Here is an 18,666-nt window from a genome sequence, read left to right as displayed (position 1 = left end):
CCGGTGCCGCAATGCCCAGGACGCACCCACGGCTCTGGTAGAATGGGCTTTCAGCCCTGAAGGAATCGGAAGCCCAGAAGAACGGTAGGCTTAAAAAAAATCGGTTCCTTGATCCACCGAGCCAAGGTTGACTTGGAAGCCTGCGACCCCTTACGCTGGCCAGCGACAAGGACAAAGAGTGCATCAGAACGGCGCAGTGGCGCCGTGCGAGATGCGTAGATCCGGAGTGCTCTCACTAGATCTAACAAATGCAAATCCTTTTCACATTGGTGAATTGGATGAGGGCAAAATGAAGGTAAGGAGATATCCTGATTGAGATGAAAAGGGGACACCACTTTGGGGAGAAAGTCCGGGACCGGACGCAGAACCACCTTATCCTGGTGAAATACCAGGAAGGGGGCTTTGCATGACAGCGCTGCAAGCTCTGACACTCTTCGGAGTGATGTGACTGCCACTAGAAATGCCACCTTCTGCGAAAGACGTGATAGAGAGACATCCTTCAGCGGCTCGAAAGGTGGTTTCTGAAGAGCCCGTAGAACCCTGTTGAGATCCCAGGGTTCCAGCGGACGCTTGTAAGGTGGAACTATGTGGCAAGCTCCCTGCAGGAACGTGCGGGACCTGCGGAAGCCTGGCTAGACGCTTTTGAAAAAACACGGAAAGCGCCGAGACTTGTCCCTTGAGAGAGCCGAGAGACAAACCCTTGTCCATTCCGGATTGAAGGAAGGAAAGAAACGTGGGTAAGGCAAACGGCCAGGGGGTAAACCCCTTATCAGAGCACCAGGCTAAGAAGATCCTCCAAGCCCTGTGATAGATCTTGGCTGACATTGGTTTCCTGGACTGTCTCATAGTGGCAATGACATCTTGAGATAACCCTGAGGACGCTAGGAGCCAGGACTCAATGGCCACACAGTCAGGTTGAAGGCCGCAGAATTCAGATGGAAAAATGGCCCTTGAGACAGCAAGTCTGGTCGGTCTGGGAGCGCCCACGGTTGACCCACCGTGAGGTGCCACAGGTCCGGGTACCACGACCTCCTCGGCCAGTCTGGAGCGACGAGGATGGCGCGGCGGCAGTCGGACCTGATCTTGCGCAACACTCTGGGCAGCATTGCCAGAGGAGGGAATACATAAGGCAGTCGAAACTGCGACCAATCCTGAACTAAGGCGTCCGCCGCCAGAGCTCTGTGATCCTGAGACCGCGCCATGAATGCCGGGACTTTGTTGTTGTGCCGAGACGCCATGAGATCGACGTCCGGCGTTCCCCAGCGGCAACAGATCTCTTGAAACACGTCCGGGTGAAGAGACCATTCCCCTGCGTCCATGCCCTGGCGAACTGAGAAAGTCTGCTTCCCAGTTTTCTACGCCTGGGATGTGAACCGCGGAGATGGTGGAGGCTGTGGCCTCCGCCCACAGCAGAATCCGCCGAACTTCTTGGAAGGCTTGACGACCGCGAGTGCCGCCCTGGTGGTTGATGTACGCGACCGCCGTGGCGTTGTCCGACTATATGCGGATCTGCCTGCCCTCCAGCCACCGATGGAACGCTTTTAGGGCTAGATACACTGCCCTTATCTCCAGAACATTGATCTGAAGGGAGGACTCTGTCGGAGACCAGGTTCCCTGAGCCTTGTGGTGGAGAAAAACCGCTCCCCACCCTGACAGACTCGCGTCCGGCGTGACCACAGCCCAGGATGGGGGCAGGAAAGATTTTCCCTTCGACAGGGAAGTGGGAAGAAGCCACCACTGAAGAGAGGTCTTGGCTGCCAGAGAAAGAGAGACGTTACTGTCTAAGGATGTCGACCTCTTGTCCCATTTGCGGAGAATGTCCCATTGGAGTGGACGCAGATGAAACTGCGCAAAGGGAACTGCCTCCATTGCTGCCACCATCTTCCCCAGGAAGTGCATGAGGCGCCTCAAGGGGTGTGACTGGGCCCGAAGGAGAGATTGCACCCCTGTTTGCAGCGAACGCTGTTTGTCCAGCGGTAGCTTGACTATCGCTGAGAGAGTATGAAACTCCATCCCGAGGTAAGTCAGTGATTGGGTCGGAGTCAATTTTGACTTTGGGAAATTGATGATCCACCCGAACCTCTGGAGAGTCTCCAGAGCCACGGTCAGACTGTGTTGACATGCCACCCGGGAGGGTGCCTTGACTAGGAGATCGTCTAAGTAAGGGATCACCGAGTGGCCCTGAGAATGTAGGACCGCCACCACGGATGCCATGACCTTGGTGAAGACCCGTGGGGCTGTCGCCAGGCCGAAAGGCAGTGCCACAAACTGAAGGTGTTCGTCCCCAATGGCGAAACGCAGGAAGCGTTGATGCTCTGGAGCGATCGGCATGTGGAGATAGGCATCCCTGATGTCGATTGATGCCAGGAAGTCTCCTTGGGACATCGAAGCGATGACAGAGCGGAGGGATTCCATGCGAAACCGCCTGGTTCTCACATGTCTGTTGAGCAATTTGAGGTCCAAAACGGGACGGAATGAACCGTCCTTTTTTGGTCCCACGAACAGGTTCGAGTAAAAACCGCGACCACGTTCCTGAAGGGGAACGGGGATCACAACTCCTTCTGTCTTCAGAGTGTCCACCGCCTGAAAAAGTGCGACGGTTCGCTCGGGGGGCGGAGATGTTCTGAAGAAACGAGTCGGAGGACGAGAGCTGAACTCTATCCTGTAACCGTGAGACAGAATGTCTCTCACCCATCGGTCTTGGACATGTGGCCACCAGGCGTCGCAAAAGCGGGAGAGCCTGCCACCGACCGAGAATGCGGTTTGGGGAGGCCGAAAGTCATGAGGAGGCCGCCTTGGAGACGGTGCCTCCGGCGGTCTTTGGAGGACGTGACTTAGACCGCCATGCAGAAGAGTTTCTCTGGCTCTTCTGTGGCCTGTTGGACGATGAGGATTGGGACCTGGCTGAGGGCCGAAAGGACCAAAACCTCGCTTGAATTTTTCGTTGCTGAGGTCTCTTTGGTTTGGGCTGGGGTAAGGACGAGTCCTTTCCCTTGGATTGCTTAATAATTTCATCCAATTGTTCGCCAAACAATCGGTCGCCAGAAAAAAGCAAACCGGTCAAGAACTTCTTGGAAGCAGAGTCTGCCTTCCATTCGCGTAGCCACATGGCCCTGCGGACTGCCACCGAATTGGCGGATGCTACCGCTGTACGGCTAGCCGAGTCCAGGACAGCATTCATGGCGTAGGATGAAAATACCGACGCCTGAGACGTTAAAGACGCTACTTGCGGAGCAGAGGTACGGGTGACCGCATTAATCTCAGACAGACAAGCTGAGATAGCCTGGAGTGCCCACACTGCTGCAAAGGCTGGGGCAAAGGACGCGCCTACGGCTTCATAGATGGATTTCATTAGGAGCTCTATCTGCCTGTCCGTGGCATCCTTGAGCGTTGAACCGTCAGCCACTGCTACTACGGATCTAGCCGCCAGTCTAGAGACTGGAGGATCCACCTTGGGACATTGAGCCCAACCCTTAACTACGTCAGAGGGGGAAGGGGTAATGTGTGTCATTAAGGCGTTTAGTAAAGCGCTTGTCCGGGAAAGCCCTGTGCTTCTGGACAGCATCTCTGAAGTTCGAGTGATCAAAGAAAACACTCCGAGTACGTTTGGGAAACCTAAATTTGTGCTTCTCCTGCCGACTCCTCTATAGGTAGAGTTGGGGGAGAAAGATCTAGCACCTGGTTGATGGACGCTATAAGGTCATTTACTATGGCGTCCCCTTCAGGTGTATCAAGATTGAGAGCAACGTCAGGGTCAGAGTCCTGGGCTGCGACCTCCGCCTCATCCTCTAGAGAGTCCTCAAGCTGAGACCCCGAACAGCGTGATGAAGTCGGGGAAGATTCTAAGCGAGCCCGCTTAGCCGGTCTGGAACTGCGGTCCGTGCCGGAGTCCTCCACGTAATAACTAGAGGCCACCACAGGAGCACGCTTCGTCGCAGACCGAGAGGGGCCTGGGGGCGATCCCGCAGTGCACGGGGCCTGTGTAAGGGCCGGTCTGGGCTGCAAAGCTTCTAGTATCTTAGCAGACCATTTGTCCATAGACTGAGCCATGGATTGTGAAAGTGACTCAGAGAGAGTTTCTCAGCAAAAGCTGCAAACTCTGTCCCTGCCGCCTGGACAGGGGAAGCCGGCGGTTCTACCTGGGCCGAGGGTCCCACCAGTGCCCCAGGCTCCGGCTGAGCGAGTGCCACATGGCCCGAGCATTGCTCACAGTGAGGGTAGGTGGAACCTGCAGGTAGCATAGCCGCACAAGAGGTACAGGTTGCAAAATAACCCTGTGTCTTGGCACCCTTGCTCCTTGTGAACGACATGCTGTAGTCTCCCAGGAGAGTGATCACTGAGGGATATATAGCCACAAGCTAACAGTACAGCCGAACCGAGAAAGTGAAATAATATAATATAATATAATATAATATATATACACACACACACACACACACACACACACAGTTCAGCACTCTAGGGGGCCCAGCACCGGTGGGAAGAAGCCACCTGGCTTACCGACCGCTCAAGCAGTGTGTGGCCACCAGATTCCCTGCCTCGGGTCTCCCAGAGGTGCTGCCAGAAGTCCTCCACCGGCAGAATGTGCTTAAAACATGGCCGTCGGCGTTCACAGGGGAGGAGGGAGCCGTGGGCGTAACTACAAAAGTGCGGGAATCTGGTGCCCCAGAGTGAATAGTGAGGGGGGCGGAGGACAGCCAAGTGTGCTCCAGCCCTCACTGTCAGCGTCAGACCGACCGTCCCGCCCTTCCCCCTGACTGGCAGGCCCGGGGGCGGGAGTTTAAGGCACTAGGCCGCAAAAGCCGGGGACTAAAGTTAAAAACCGCGGCCGGCAAGCAGGCACGGTCGGCGCGGTAGTCCCGGTCTCATACCAACACCGCAGTCGCTGCAGCGTCTGAGGTCAAGGTGTTCCATGCACCGTCCCCAAGGGGACACAGAGTACCTGTAGATGCAGGGCCCTGTCCCTGATGATACTCAGTCTCCTGTCCGTCAGAATCCCACAGGGGCTGCGGAGGGAGCCCGGTCCCAGTGCCTGGATGACCGGATAGGATCCCACTTCTCCCAGAGCCCCTAAGGGATGGGGAAGGAAAACGGCATGAGGCTCCGGCCTGTGTACCCGCAATGGGTACCTCAACCTTAACAACACCGCCGACTTAGTGGGGTGAGAAGGGAGCATGCCGGGGGCCCTGTTAGGGCCCTCTTTTCTTCCATCCGATATAATCAGCAGCTGCTGCTGACTAAAAATGGGAGCATGAGTGCATGTGTGCTTCCTTCAACACAAAGCATAAAACTGAGGAGCCCGTGATGCACGGGGGGGGTGTATAGGCAGAGGGGAGGGGTTACACTTTTTAAAGTGTAATACTTTGTGTGGCCTCCGGAGGCAGAAGCTATACACCCAATTGTCTGGGTCTCCCAATGGAGCGACAAAGAAAGTATAAATTTAAAGTTAAACAAAAGAATATAATATAATATAATATAATATAATATATATATATATTTTTTGCACTGTCTATACAGGATTATCACAATAAATTGAAAAATTCAGGGTCTCCTACGAAGTGCACAGAATGGTCTTCTCAGAAGTACCAAATTGGCAGTTACTTGAGCCTTGAAAAAAAAACAGAATATAAAAGAATATATGCCATTCTGTTATTAGCCAGAAGTTGTACCTTGTCAGCTACAACCGAGAAATTCTGCAAGCATCGACTCATCTGAGAGTTCAGATCCAAAACAGAGGTCACAATTGGCAGCAGGTCCGATGCCAGGGCTTTCTGTAGAGCGAGGTGGTGCTCATCCTGCCAGAAGAGATTACAGAAGTCAGAAAACACAAAGCTCAGACCCTGGAAAATAAACCGAAGCGCTAATAGAAAAGGCTTTACCTCTGAAAAGTAGCTAGCCAGCGAAACAAGTTATCATCTATTCCCAGGGTAGGTATAAAACATTGATCTGGCAGAACGAGGCACTGTTTATACCAGTTACACAATATGGAGCCACAGGTCAGGTCCTAGACCACCCCTCCATTGATCACATATGGGGGTCCAACCTGTCACTCCATTTTGTAATTTGATCTGCCAATTAGTGCAGGTCCCACCGGTCAGACCCCCACCAGTCACTTACTAGCTGTACTCAGGATAGGTGGTAAGTCATTTTCACCGGTCAGTGCCTTAAAAAAAAAAATTTGATGTACTAATTATAGGCCAACAACATGAGATTTGTGGGGTTCCTAACCTCAGCAAAGCCCACCTGGATCAGGGGCCGAGGTGGTCGCCCTTAACTTATCAGCAAGAGCAGAAATTCTGAGGCTTTAGTATTTTTTATTTTTTCAATTCAGGTTGGATAATCCCTTTAAGAACCCACATCCCCCCCATCGCTAGTATTAAGCCGCGGCCATGTAGTGAAGACTTGTTAAAAATGGTCTGTGCTGGGGAAGACGACCGTGTGTAATGATTCCATTGTTACGTACCATCATTGTCTGCAGCTCGGCCTTTGCTTGTGAGGACAGGCCTTCTTGCTTTATTATCCCATCCAGGCTCTCACTGACTTGTCTGGATACAGTATCTTGAACCGTATTAAAAGATGTGGACACTGCAGCAGCCGTGGCACCTAATGCTGAAGAGCTGGCAGACAGCAGGTCATCTGCAAGAAGAAAGGTTCATAAACTGCTGGTTTTCCAATGCTTTATACTAGATCAGTAATTATCCATCTAAACAATTAGAAGTAATAAAATATAAAACTTTTATAAACGTAGGAGATTTAAAAATGATTTTCTGGTCCCACAACATCTTTTGCCCCACTCTAGTTTTATTTTTGTATAAAACAAAAAAAAAATAAATTAAAAAAACACCACCCTCCTTTCCGCACTGATCTCTGCAGCTACTGTGTAGAGGAACAGGAGAGTTTATCCACGTATCATTACAAACACTTCCAGAGCTCATCTCAAAAGGGTTGTCAGCTCCCACCCTCCGCCCCCACTGACTGCCATAAGATGAGATCTGAAAGTATTTGCAATACGTAACTCAATGTGTTGATCGTTAAGAACTTATTGGCAATATGATGTAATACTTGACACATTAATAAAAATTTTATGGTTTAAAAAAAAAAAAAAAAAAAAAAAAAAAAAAAGAAAAAAAAATACATAACTCGGCTCTAATGCATCTCTACACAGTAGCTGCAGAATTCAGGGAGGAGAGGAATGCAGGGCTCTTTTTTCCCCCCCTGTGCGCTGCTGCCCGCTTATAATTGGTCAACCTCATGCAAGGGAAAAAGTACATGCCCCCAAAGAAATCTCTGGTATCACCCAGTTGAACTATGAAATTATAACCTGAACAAAAATATCTCCGCAACAGAGTGGAGAAACTGCAGAGCTGAATAAAATGTAGTTTTTGGAGTCACTATGTTATATCCAGTTTAAGGAATTTTCACCAGTTTGAGCTTGTTAAGAAGGGAATTTTGTTTACTTACCGTAAATTCCTTTTCTTCTAGCTCTAATTGGGAGACCCAGACAATTGGGTGTATAGCTACTGCCTCCGGAGGCCACACAAAGTATTACACTTAAAAGTGTAAGGCCCCTCCCCTTCTGCCTATACACCCCCCGTGGGATCACGGGCTCCTCAGTTTTAGTGCAAAAGCAAGAAGGAGGAAAGCCAATAAACTGGTTTAAGCAAATTCAATCCGAAGGAATATCGGAGAACTGAAACCATTCAACATTAACATCATGTGTATACAAAAAAACAGGGGCGGGTGCTGGGTCTCCCAATTAGAGCTAGAAGAAAAGGAATTTACGGTAAGTAAACAAAATTCCCTTCTTCTTTGTCGCTCTGTTGCGAGACCCAGACAATTGGGATGTCCAAAAGCAATCCCTGGGTGGGTAAATAATACCTCGTAATAGAGCCGTAAAACGGCCCCTTTCTACAGGTGGGCAACCGCCGCCTGAAGGACTCGTCTGCCTATGCTGGCATCCGCCGAAGCATAGGTATGCACCTGACAGAGTTTCATGAAAGTGTGGAGGCTGGACCAGGTAGCCGCCTGACACACAAGCTGAGCCGTAGCCTGGTGCCTCAAGCCCAGGACGCATCCACCGCTCTGGTAGAATGGACCTTCAGCCCTGAGGGAACCGTAAGCCCAGCAGAACGATAAGCTAGAGAATTGGTTCCTTGAACCACCGAGCCAGTCTTGATTTGGAAGCCTGCAACCCTTTATGCTGGCTAGCGACAAGGACAAGAGTGCTTCCGAGCGGCGCAGGGACGCCGTACGATCGATGAAGAGTCTGAGTGCTCTCACCAGATCTAATCAAGTGCAAATCCTTTTCACATTGGTGAACTGGATGAAGACAAACAGAGGGTACGGATACCCTGATTGAGATGAAAGGGGGGATTCCACCTTAGGGAGAAATTCCGGAACCGGACGCAACACCCCTTGACCTGGTGAGACACCGGGAAGGGGAGTTTGCACGACAATGCTGCCCCGACAGACACTCTCCGAAGTGAAGTGACTGCCCCTAGGAAAACCACTTTCTGCGAAAGGCGTGAGAGAAAAATCCCTCATAGGCTCGAATGGTGGTTTCTGCAGAACCATCAGCACCCTGTTCAAATCACAGGGTTCTAACAGTCGTTTGTAAGGAAGGACTAAGCGGCAAACCCCCTGCAGGAACGTGCGTACCTGAGGTAGTCTTGCTAGGCGCTTCTGAAAAAAATACAGAGAGCGCTGAGATTTGTCCCTTAAGGGAACAGAGCGACAAACCTTTTTCCAACCGAATTGCAGGAAGGAAAGAAAGTAGGCAAGGCAATTGGCCAGGGAGAAACTCCCTGAGCAGAGGACCAAGATAAGAATATCTTCCACGTTCTGTGGTAGATCTTGGCAGATGTATGTTTTCTGGCCTGTCTCATAGTGGTAATGACCCCTTGAGATAACCCTGCAGATGCTAGGATCCAGGACTCAATGGCCACTCCATCAGGTTGAGGGTCGCAGAATTCAGAAGGAAAAAACGACCCTTGAGACAGTAAGTCTGGTCGGTCTGATAGTTCCCCCGGTTGGCCTACCGTGAGATGCCACAGATCCGGGTACCATGACCTCGTTGGCCATTTTGGAGCGACGAGGATGGCGCGGCGGCAGTCGGACCTGATCTTGCGTAACACTCTGGGCAACAGTGCCAGAGGTGGGAACGCATAAGGGAGTTGAAACTGCGACCAATCCTGAACGAAGGCGTCTGCCGCCAAAGCTCTGTGATCGTGAGACCGCGCCATGAATGCCGGGACCTTGTTGTTGTGCTGAGACGCCATTAGGTCGATGTCCGGCATCCCCCAGTGGCAACAGATCTCCTGAAACACGTCCGGGTGAAGGGACCATTCCCCTGCATCCATGCCCTGGCGACTGAGAAAGTCTGCTTCCCAGTTTTCTACGCTCGGGATGTGAACTGCGGATATGGTGGGTGCTGTGGCTTCCACCCACAGCAGAATCCGCCGGACTTCCTGGAAGGCTTGCCGACTGCGTGTCCCACCTTGGTGGTTGATGTAAGCCACCGCTGTGGAGTTGTCCGACTGAATTCGGATCTGCCTGCCTTCCAGCCACTGCTGGAACGCTTTTAGGGCAAGATACACTGCCCTGATCTCCAGAACATTGATCTGAAGTGAGGACTCTTGCTGAGTCCACGTCCTGTGGTGGAGAAAGATCGCTCCCCACCCTGACAGACTCGCGTCCGTCGTGACCACCGCCCAGGATGGGGTTAGGCAAGATTTCCCTTTCAATAATGAGGTGGGAAGAAGCCACCACCGAAGGGAAGCTTTGGTTGCTTGAGAGAGGGAGACGTTCCTGTCTAGGGACGTCGGCATCCTGTCCCACTTGCGTAGGATGTCCCATTGAAGAGGACGCAGGTGAAACTGCGCGAAAGGGACTGCTTCCATTGCTGCCATCATCTTCCCCAGGAAGTGCATGAGGCGCCTCAAGGGGTGTGACCGACCTTGAAGGAGTGATTGTACCCCTGTCTGTAGTGAACACTGTTTGTCCAGCGGAAGCTTCACTATCGCTGGAAGAGTAAGAAACTCCATGCCAAGATATGTCAGCGATTGGACCGGTGTCAGATTTGACTTTGGAAAATTGATGATCCACCTGAAACTCTGTAGAATCTCCAGAGTAACGTTGAGGCTGTGTTGGCATGCCTCTTGAGAGGGTGCCTTGACCAGCAGATCGTCTAAGTAGGGTATCACTGAGTGACCCTGAGAGTGGAGGACCGCAACTACTGTAGCCATGACCTTGGTGAAAACCCTTGGGGCTGTCGCCAGGCCGAACGGCAGTGCCGCGAACTGAAGGTGTTCGTCTCCTATGGCGAAGCGCAAGAAGCGCTGATGCTCTGGAGCAATTGGTACGTGGAGATAAGCATCCTGATATCGATCGATGCTAGGAAATCTCCTTGGGACATTGAGGCGATGACGGAGCGGAGGGATTCCATCCGGAACCGCCTGGTCCTTACGTGTTTGTTGAGCAGTTTTAGGTCCAAAACAGGACAGAATGACCCGTCCTTCTTTGGAACCAGAAACAGGTTGGAGTAGAAACCGTGACCCTGTTGCTGAAGAGGAACCGGGACCACCACTCCTTCTGCCTTCAGAATGCCACCGCCTGCAGCAGAGCCTTGGCTCGCTCGGGAGGTGGAGATGTTCTGAAGAATCGAGTCGGAGGACGAGAGCTGAACTCTATCCTGTAACCGTGAGACAAAATGTCTCTCACCCAACGGTCTTTTACTTGTGGCAGACAGGTGTCGCAAAAGCTGGAGAGTCTGCCACCGACCGAGGATGCGGTGTGAGGAGGCCGTAAGTCATGAGGAAGCCGCCTTGGTAGCGGCGCCTCCGGCGGTCTTTTTAGGGCGTGATTTAGACCGCCACGCGTCGGAGTTCCTCTGATCCTTCTGAGGCCTTTTGGACGAGGAGAATTGGACCTGCCTGCGCCCCGCAAGGACCGAAACCTCGACTGTCCCCTCCTCTGTTGGGGTATGATCGGTTTAGCCTGAGGAAAGGATATATCCTTTCCCTTGGATTGTTTGATGATTTCATCCAGTCGCTCACCAAACAAGCGGTCGCCAGAGAATGGCAAACTGGTTAGGCACTTTTTTGGAAGCAGAATCTGCCTTCCATTCCCGCAACCACAAGGCTCTGCGTATTACCACTGAATTGTCGGACGCAACCGCCTTCCGGCTCGCCGAGTCCAGGACAGCATTAATGGCGTATGACGCAAACGCTGACGTTTGAGATGTTAAAGACTCAGCCTGCGACGCAGACATACGTGTGACTGCCTCAATTTGCGCTTGAGCCGCTGAGACCGCTTGGAGCGCCCAGACGGCTGCGAAAGCTGGAGCAAAGACACGGCAATCTTCATAGATGGATTTCAACCAGAGCTCCATCTGTCTGTCAGTGGCATCTTTGAGTGAAGCCATATCTTCCACTGCAACTACGGATTTAGCCGCTGGAGATAGGAGGTCCACATTGGAACACTGAACCCAGCCCTTGACGTCGTCAAAAGGGAAGAGATAACGTGTATCCTTAAGGCGTTTGGAAAAAACGATATCTGGACAAGCCTGGTGGTTCTGGACTGCCTCCCTGAAGTCAGAGTGATCCAGAAAGCGTACTCAATGTACGCTTGGGGAACCTGAAACGGAACTTCTCCTGCTGAGAAGCTGACTCCTCAGGCGTAGGAGCTGAGGGAGAAATAACCAACATATGGTTGATGGACGCCGTAAGATCGTTCACTACGGTGTCACAATCAGGTGTATCCAGGTAGAGAACGTTCTCAGGATCAGAATCCTGATCAGATACCTCCGCCTTATCATAGAGAGAGTCCCATGCTGAGACCCTGAATGATGCGGTGACGTCGAGGGATGCTCCCAGCGAGGTCGCTTAGGGGGTCTGGGACTGCGGTCCGAGTCAGACCCCTCACCCTGGGATCCCTGAGACACTCCAGGAGCACCTTGTTGTACCAACTGGGGGGGGGGACCAGGGGCAATGAATCAACAGAGCCCATGGTCTGAGGGACCGGTCTGGACCGCAAGGCTTCTAGTATCTTAGCCATAGTCTCAGAAAGCCTGAAGTAAATACTGCAAACTCCGTCCCCATCAGCTGGACCATTAGCAGAGACTCCGGCTGAGTAAGTTCCACAAGGGCCGTGCATTGCACACAATTGGGGTCCGTGGAACCTGCGGGCAGTATAGCCGTACATGCTGTACAGGCTGCATAGAAAAACCTGTGCTTCTGCACCCTTGTTTTTCACAGACGATATGCTGTTATCTCCCCCGAACAATCAAGGAGGGTATATAGCCAAAATACAAAAGTGCGACCGAACAGTGCAATGTATAGCGTACAAGCATATATCTATATGTGCATTTCGGCACTAGTGGGGTCAGCACCACAGGTGCTGCTTACCGCCCGCTCACAGCGGTTGTGTGACCACCAGAGTCCCTGCCAGGGTCTTCCCAAACTTGTCTCTTTTCTCAGTCACAGAAAAAACTGACATGAATGGCTGCCGGCGTCCTGTGTAGAGGAGGAGGCCGTGGGCGTGCCCCAGAAAGTGCGGGAATCCGGTTTCACACTGTGTACAGTGAGAGGGGTGGAGTATGCAAAGCATGCTCCATCTCTCAGCGCTGCCATGCTGTGCAGCGTCACGCCCTTACCCTGACTGGCAGGCCAGTGGGCGGTAACGAAGTGAGAGTAGGCCGCAAAAGCCGGGGACTAGAGTAATAAGCGCGGCCCGGCATATAAGCCCTGGTCGGCGCGGAAGTCCCCGGCGCACCACAAGTCCCAGCCGCGCCTGAGATAAAAATGGCAGCGGCGGTTAGCGCGGCAGTCCCCCAATACTCTAACACACCCAGCACGCTGTAGTGTGCGATGGCACCAGTGCGGGCAGCGCCGCCATCCCTGGCGCACTAACACACCCAGCAGTGCTGCCGTGTGTCTGTGCGCGGTCCCCTTTATGGGGACACAGAGTACCTCAACGTAGCAGGGCCATGTCCCTGAGGATACTCAGCTCCATGTCCAGCAGATTCCCAGGGGCTGTGGATGGAGCACGGCCTCAGTGCCTGGAGACCGATAAGATCCCACTTCACCCAGAGCCCTAAGGGGATGGGGAAGGAAAGCAGCATGTGGGCTCCAGCCTCCGTACCCGCAATTGGTACCTCAACCTTAACAAACACCGCCGACAAAAGTGGGGTGAGAAGGGAGCATGCTGGGGGCCCTAGTATGGGCCCTCTTTTCTTCCATCCGACATAGTCAGCAGCTGCTGCTGACTAAACAGTGGAGCTATGCGTGGATGTCTGACCTCCTTCGCACAAAGCATGAAAACTGAGGAGCCCGTGATCCCACGGGGGGTGTATAGGCAGAAGGGGAGGGGCCTTACACTTTTAAGTGTAATACTTTGTGTGGCCTCCGGAGGCAGTAGCTATACACCCAATTGTCTGGGTCTCCCAATAGAGCGACAAAGAAAAGTTATTTATATAAAAGTATCATGAAATGCAATAAGTGAATCTTAGTTTCATGCACTTACTTATGGAGTCGGTATACCCGTCCAGCTTCCCTTGCTGCTTTGCACTGTACTCATCCACAGATCTCTGAATTGTGCTGAACATTTTATCCATTTCTTCTGCAAAGTTCCCCTGGACCCAGGCGTTGTGCTGCTCCACTGCTGCCTTCCGGTCCAGTTTGGCGTGGAGGCCAGACACATCCTCTGTGGTTTCCTTCACCGTGCTCAGCAACTAGAAGGAGTAGTTGAGTAGTAGTGAGTAGTCAGGATTTTCCAAAAACTTAAATAAGCAGGAGCAGTATTTTACATGCATGCAAGAAAATATTAGTGAGACACGTAGTCGAGTCACCAGTGTGGTGCTTGGGCCGGCAACTCCAGGTTAAATTGGAAAAAAAAAGGAGTTGAATAGAGATTACTTCTGTGCCGGTCTCTTTTCAGTAATTTTTTTTTGTCTGAGAAAATCTCTCTGAATACACAAGAACAGAGGATTTCTCCAATTAGAGATTCATTAATCTCCATGGAAGTATCCTTAAGAAAAGTAGTCATCATGGACAGGACACCATATCCAGGGCTTCCTTCCGAGCAAGAAGCCATATTCCGGTGGTCTCATGCTGCCCATTGCCTAAAAGTGCAATCTAGACAATCATGAAAAGGGAAAAATAACTCACTTCTCTAGTGAAGGGCTGGATATATTTTATAGGTCTCCTTTTGACTGTGCCTGACTTAGTGAATGTCCTCCATTGAAAACCATTTTTTTTTTATTTAAATCGTAAGGTTTCTTCCATTACTCAAATCAAGAGACAAGCTCTGATTGTTTCAAAAGTGCAGCGTTTCAGAGCGAAACTTTGAGTAGGGAGCCAGGGATCATGCAACTAAGATTAGCAATGAGGTATGTAATGATTAAAGTTACATACAGACCCGTCAGTCTACCAAACATATGGGGGAAGGGGGTAGAAGGGAAATGGTCATGGTTCAGGCAGCATGGATCACCCGACAGACTATTTTTGAGGAGTTTGACATTCACATTAAGGCCTAAGCCACACGGCATGAAAATCAGAGCGAGTGGAATGCAAACAAACATCGCATTCTACTCGGACCAATATTAGCCTATGTGCCAGCACACGTGAGCGATTATTTTCTCAGCCCTAATCGGACCAAGAAAACAGTTGCCGCATGCTGCGATTGTAATGCGATCCTTGTTTTTCTTGCACCCATTCAAAGTCTATGGGACGAGAGAATAAAAAAAAAAATAAAAAAAATATCGCACTGCACTCACATTTCTCCGGTGTACCGCAAGTGCAGGGCGAGAATGGCAATAGCCGGTTACGGAGGAGAGAGAGATAAATCCCTCCCTCTCCTCCGCAGCGCCGGCCCGCCCCTCCGCAGATGTGGTCCGATCGCATGATGGGACCTCAGTCGCAATGACACTAGGCTACTGCTCTGCTGCCAGCGTGAGCCGAGTGTCATGCGAGGATCGCAGTAGTCCTCGTGTTGCCCCGGCCTAAGGGGCATTTCCCTCTAAGTGAAGACATATTGCCAGGATGCACCAGGAATTAAAAAGATTGTTGGAGGTCCACCTCTGAGACAGCCATAATACTAAGTAATAATGAAGGAGTTTCGGTGCAATCACTTCATTGCAGTGGCTGGGAAACCTGTTTGTGCAGATGAAAGACAGAAGGTGGTACTTTGCTGAAGCCCCTCCAATCTAAAGATTGTTGGGAGGGAGGGGGGACGGGAAGTTAAACTTCCAGATGTCTCAGCATATTTTAGCTATATGCCACCACTTACCGACCTGGGAATACACGTACGTGTGTGCCGACCTGCAGCAATGGATGTGAAGTTACCTTATTGGCCGTGGTGTGAAGTTTCTTCTCTGTGGTATGTAAAGCAGAAGTCACGTACTCCTCCTGAGCGAGCTGCAATTTAGATTCCTGGAGATCCTTCTGGGTGTCTTCTAGTTCCTGGGACTTACACTGGAGCTCAGTGTTACACTCCTCCAGCTCCTTCTTATTCTCCGAGAAAAGCTCAGTGACCTGCCAGGAAAACAAAATATAAATGGAAAAATAAAAATATAAAAAAGGGACTTTGTAGAAGCCACAATATTAATTTGCATAAACTATTTCCACACACACATTTATATATGTATGCACATTATATCTAGTGGTCCTTGGCGTTTGCCTTCATGACTTCTTCTCTTCTTTCTTAAGCAGCAATCACTAAGGTTGGACTCACCCTTTTCAGCTCCTCCTCAAGAATGGCGAGTTTCTCAGTGTATTCGGTGATCTGTTCCTCTTGGCATGCTATTTTACCCTGGAGATGCCTGAAAACGAAAGATACCAATGTGAGCATGAATGGATTAGGCTGACTACACGGGGATTAAAGGAAGTAAATGGGGTCATGGTGTGACCAGTAAGGCGCTACAACAAGCAAGTCGTAAAGTTAGAAGCAGATTGATTTTTTTTTTCCTACTTGCTTGTTGCCGCACCTCGCAGGTCGCAGTGACTCCTATTCGCTTGTACTATAATGTGATGTAGCAGGGGCTCACAGGGATCTTTGGTCCCTTGAGCCGTGGGCAAAGCCTTCGTATAGTCCCAGCCTTAACGACTCTAATTTCCCCTGTTTAGCTCAACTTACTCGTAATTCTCACTGGAGAGGAAGACTCCATTCTTCTCTCTAGCTGCAGCCAGGTCCCTCTTCAAGCGCTCAATCTCCTCAGTATATTCCTAGAAATAAATCAGGATACCTTTTTATAAAGCTCAGCAAGTTTAATATAAAACATGTTTTAATTAAAACAAAAATCCCCCTTTCCCCTCATTTACAGCGAGACTTGTCCTTGGAAAGATTGTGGTGTGTGAATGGAGCACAGTATCCGATATTTCGTCCCATAGATCTACTCCAGTGGTAGGCATATATCCCAGAGAGAATGTAGAAGCTCGAAAACCAGCCAAAATAATGCATTGCTATGACCATATCCTTCTTGAGATTCTCCTCCCTTTTTGGGCAAAGTTGCCATGAGGATTTACTATACAAAACAGATTCATTCCAATAGTGCAATGTGATTTACACATCCCGGTCCATCAGCTACGTCAGCAATCTGACTGCTGGACGTGAGCCCGGAGAACCACCGCACAACCTTTTGATACCCGGCCTGATGCAAAGTCACATGTGCATCATACGCTGCAACAACGTCCCCTCAGGCCAGTTAATCAAAGAAGGGAATTTTGTTTACTTACCGTAAATTCCTTTTCTTCTAGCTCCAATTGGGAGACCCAGACAATTGGGGTGTATAGCTTCTGCCTCCGGAGGCCACACAAAGTATTACACTAAAAGTGTAACGCCCCTCCCCTTCAGCCTATACACCCCCCGTACTGCTACGGGCTCATCAGTTTTGGTGCAAAAGCCAGAAGGAGGAAAAAATTATAAACTGGTTTAAAGTAAATTCAATCCGAAGGAATATCGGAGAACTGAAACCATTTAACATGAACAACATGTGTATACAAAAACAGGGGCGGGTGCTGGGTCTCCCAATTGGAGCTAGAAGAAAAGGAATTTACGGTAAGTAAACAAAATTCCCTTCTTCGTCGCTCCTAATTGGGCGACCCAGACAATTGGGACGTCCAAAAGCAGTCCCTGGGTGGGTAAATAATACCTCATAATAGAGCCGTAACGGCTCAGTCCTACAGGTGGGCAACTGCCGCCTGAAGGACTCGCCTACCTAGGCTGGCATCTGCCGAAGCATAGGTATGCACCCGATAGTGTTTCGTGAAAGTGTGCAGGCTCGACCAGGTAGCTGCCTGACACACCTGCTGAGCCGTAGCCTGGTGTCGCAAGGCCCAGGACGCTCCCACGGCCCTGGTAGAATGGGCCTTCAGTCCTGAGGGAACCGGAAGCCCCGAGGAACGGTAAGCTTCGAGAATTGGTTCCTTGATCCACCGAGCCAGGGTTGATTTGGAAGCTTGTGTCCCTTTACGCTGGCCAGCGACAAGGACAAAGAGTGCATCGGAGCGGCGCAGGGGCGCCGTACGAGAAATGTAGAGTGAGTGCTCTCACCAGATCTAACAAGTGCAAATCCTTTTCACATTGGTGAACTGGATGAGGACAAAACGAGGGTAAGGAGATGTCCTGATTGAGATGAAAAGGGGATACCACCTTAGGGAGGAAATCTTGGCGGACGTTGGTTTCCTAGCCTGTCTCATAGTGGCAATGACCTCTTGAGATAATCCTGAAGACGCTAGGATCCAGGACTCAATGGCCACACAGTCAGGTTGAGGGCCGCAGAATTCAGATGGAAAAAAACGGCCCTTGAGATAGCAAATCTGGTCGGTCTGGCAGTGCCCACGGTTGGCCGACCGTGAGATGCCACAGATCCGGGTACCACGACCTCCTCGGCCAGTCTGGAGCGACGAGGATGGCGCGGCGGCAGTCGGCCCTTATCTTGCGTAACACTCTGGGCAACAGAGCCAGAGGAGGAAACACATAAGGAAGCTGAAACTGCGACCAATCCTGAACTAAGGCGTCTGCCGCCAGAGCTCTGTGATCTTGAGATCGAGCCATGAATGTTGGGACCTTGTTGTTGTGCCGTGACGCCATTAGGTCGACGTACGGCATCCCCCAGCGGCAACAGATCTCCTGAAACACGTCCGGGTGAAGGGACCATTCCCCTGCGTCCATGCCCTGGCGACTGAGAAAGTCTGCTTCCCAGTTTTCTACGCCCGGGATGTGAACTGCGGATATGGTGGAGGCTGTGGCTTCCACCCACAGCAGAATCCTCCGGACTTCCTGGAAGGCTTGCCGACTGCGTGTCCCACCTTGGTGGTTGATGTAAGCCACCGCTGTGGAGTTGTCCGACTGAATTCGGATCTGCTTGCCTTCCAGCCACTGCTGGAACGCTTTTAGGGCAAGATACACTGCCCTGATCTCCAGAACATTGATCTGAAGTGAGGACTCTTGCTGAGTCCACGTACCCTGAGCCCTGTGGTGGAGAAAAACTGCTCCCCACCCTGACAGGCTCGCGTCCGTCGTGACCACCGCCCAGGATGGGGGTAGGAAGGATTTTCCTTTCGATAATGAGGTGGGAAGAAGCCACCACCGAAGGGAAGCTTTGGTTGCTTGAGAGAGGGAGACGTTCCTGTCTAGGGACGTCGGCCTCCTGTCCCACTTGCGTAGGAT

At 51.1% G+C, this 18,666-nt stretch overlaps 1 protein-coding gene across 2 annotated transcripts in view; it reads right to left on the bottom strand.

The window, feature by feature from the left end:
* Positions 1-18,666, bottom strand: part of KIF11 (kinesin family member 11) — a 124,467-nt gene that overhangs the window by 19,738 nt on the left and 86,063 nt on the right. For both annotated transcript variants that reach the window (XM_075348569.1, XM_075348568.1), the window contains exons 11-16: positions 16,132-16,220; positions 15,730-15,817; positions 15,342-15,530; positions 13,522-13,729; positions 6,464-6,636; positions 5,670-5,795 (exon numbers count right to left, since the gene is read on the bottom strand). In XM_075348569.1, the coding sequence (XP_075204684.1) occupies positions 5,670-5,795; positions 6,464-6,636; positions 13,522-13,729; positions 15,342-15,530; positions 15,730-15,817; positions 16,132-16,220 (873 nt within the window). The remainder of the gene's footprint in view (positions 1-5,669; positions 5,796-6,463; positions 6,637-13,521; positions 13,730-15,341; positions 15,531-15,729; positions 15,818-16,131; positions 16,221-18,666) is intronic.

The sequence above is a fragment of the Anomaloglossus baeobatrachus genome, chromosome 5 (assembly GCF_048569485.1).
Source record: "Anomaloglossus baeobatrachus isolate aAnoBae1 chromosome 5, aAnoBae1.hap1, whole genome shotgun sequence".
Classification (NCBI taxonomy): Eukaryota; Metazoa; Chordata; class Amphibia; order Anura; family Aromobatidae; genus Anomaloglossus; species Anomaloglossus baeobatrachus.
This window is presented reverse-complemented; position numbering and strand designations above follow the sequence as displayed.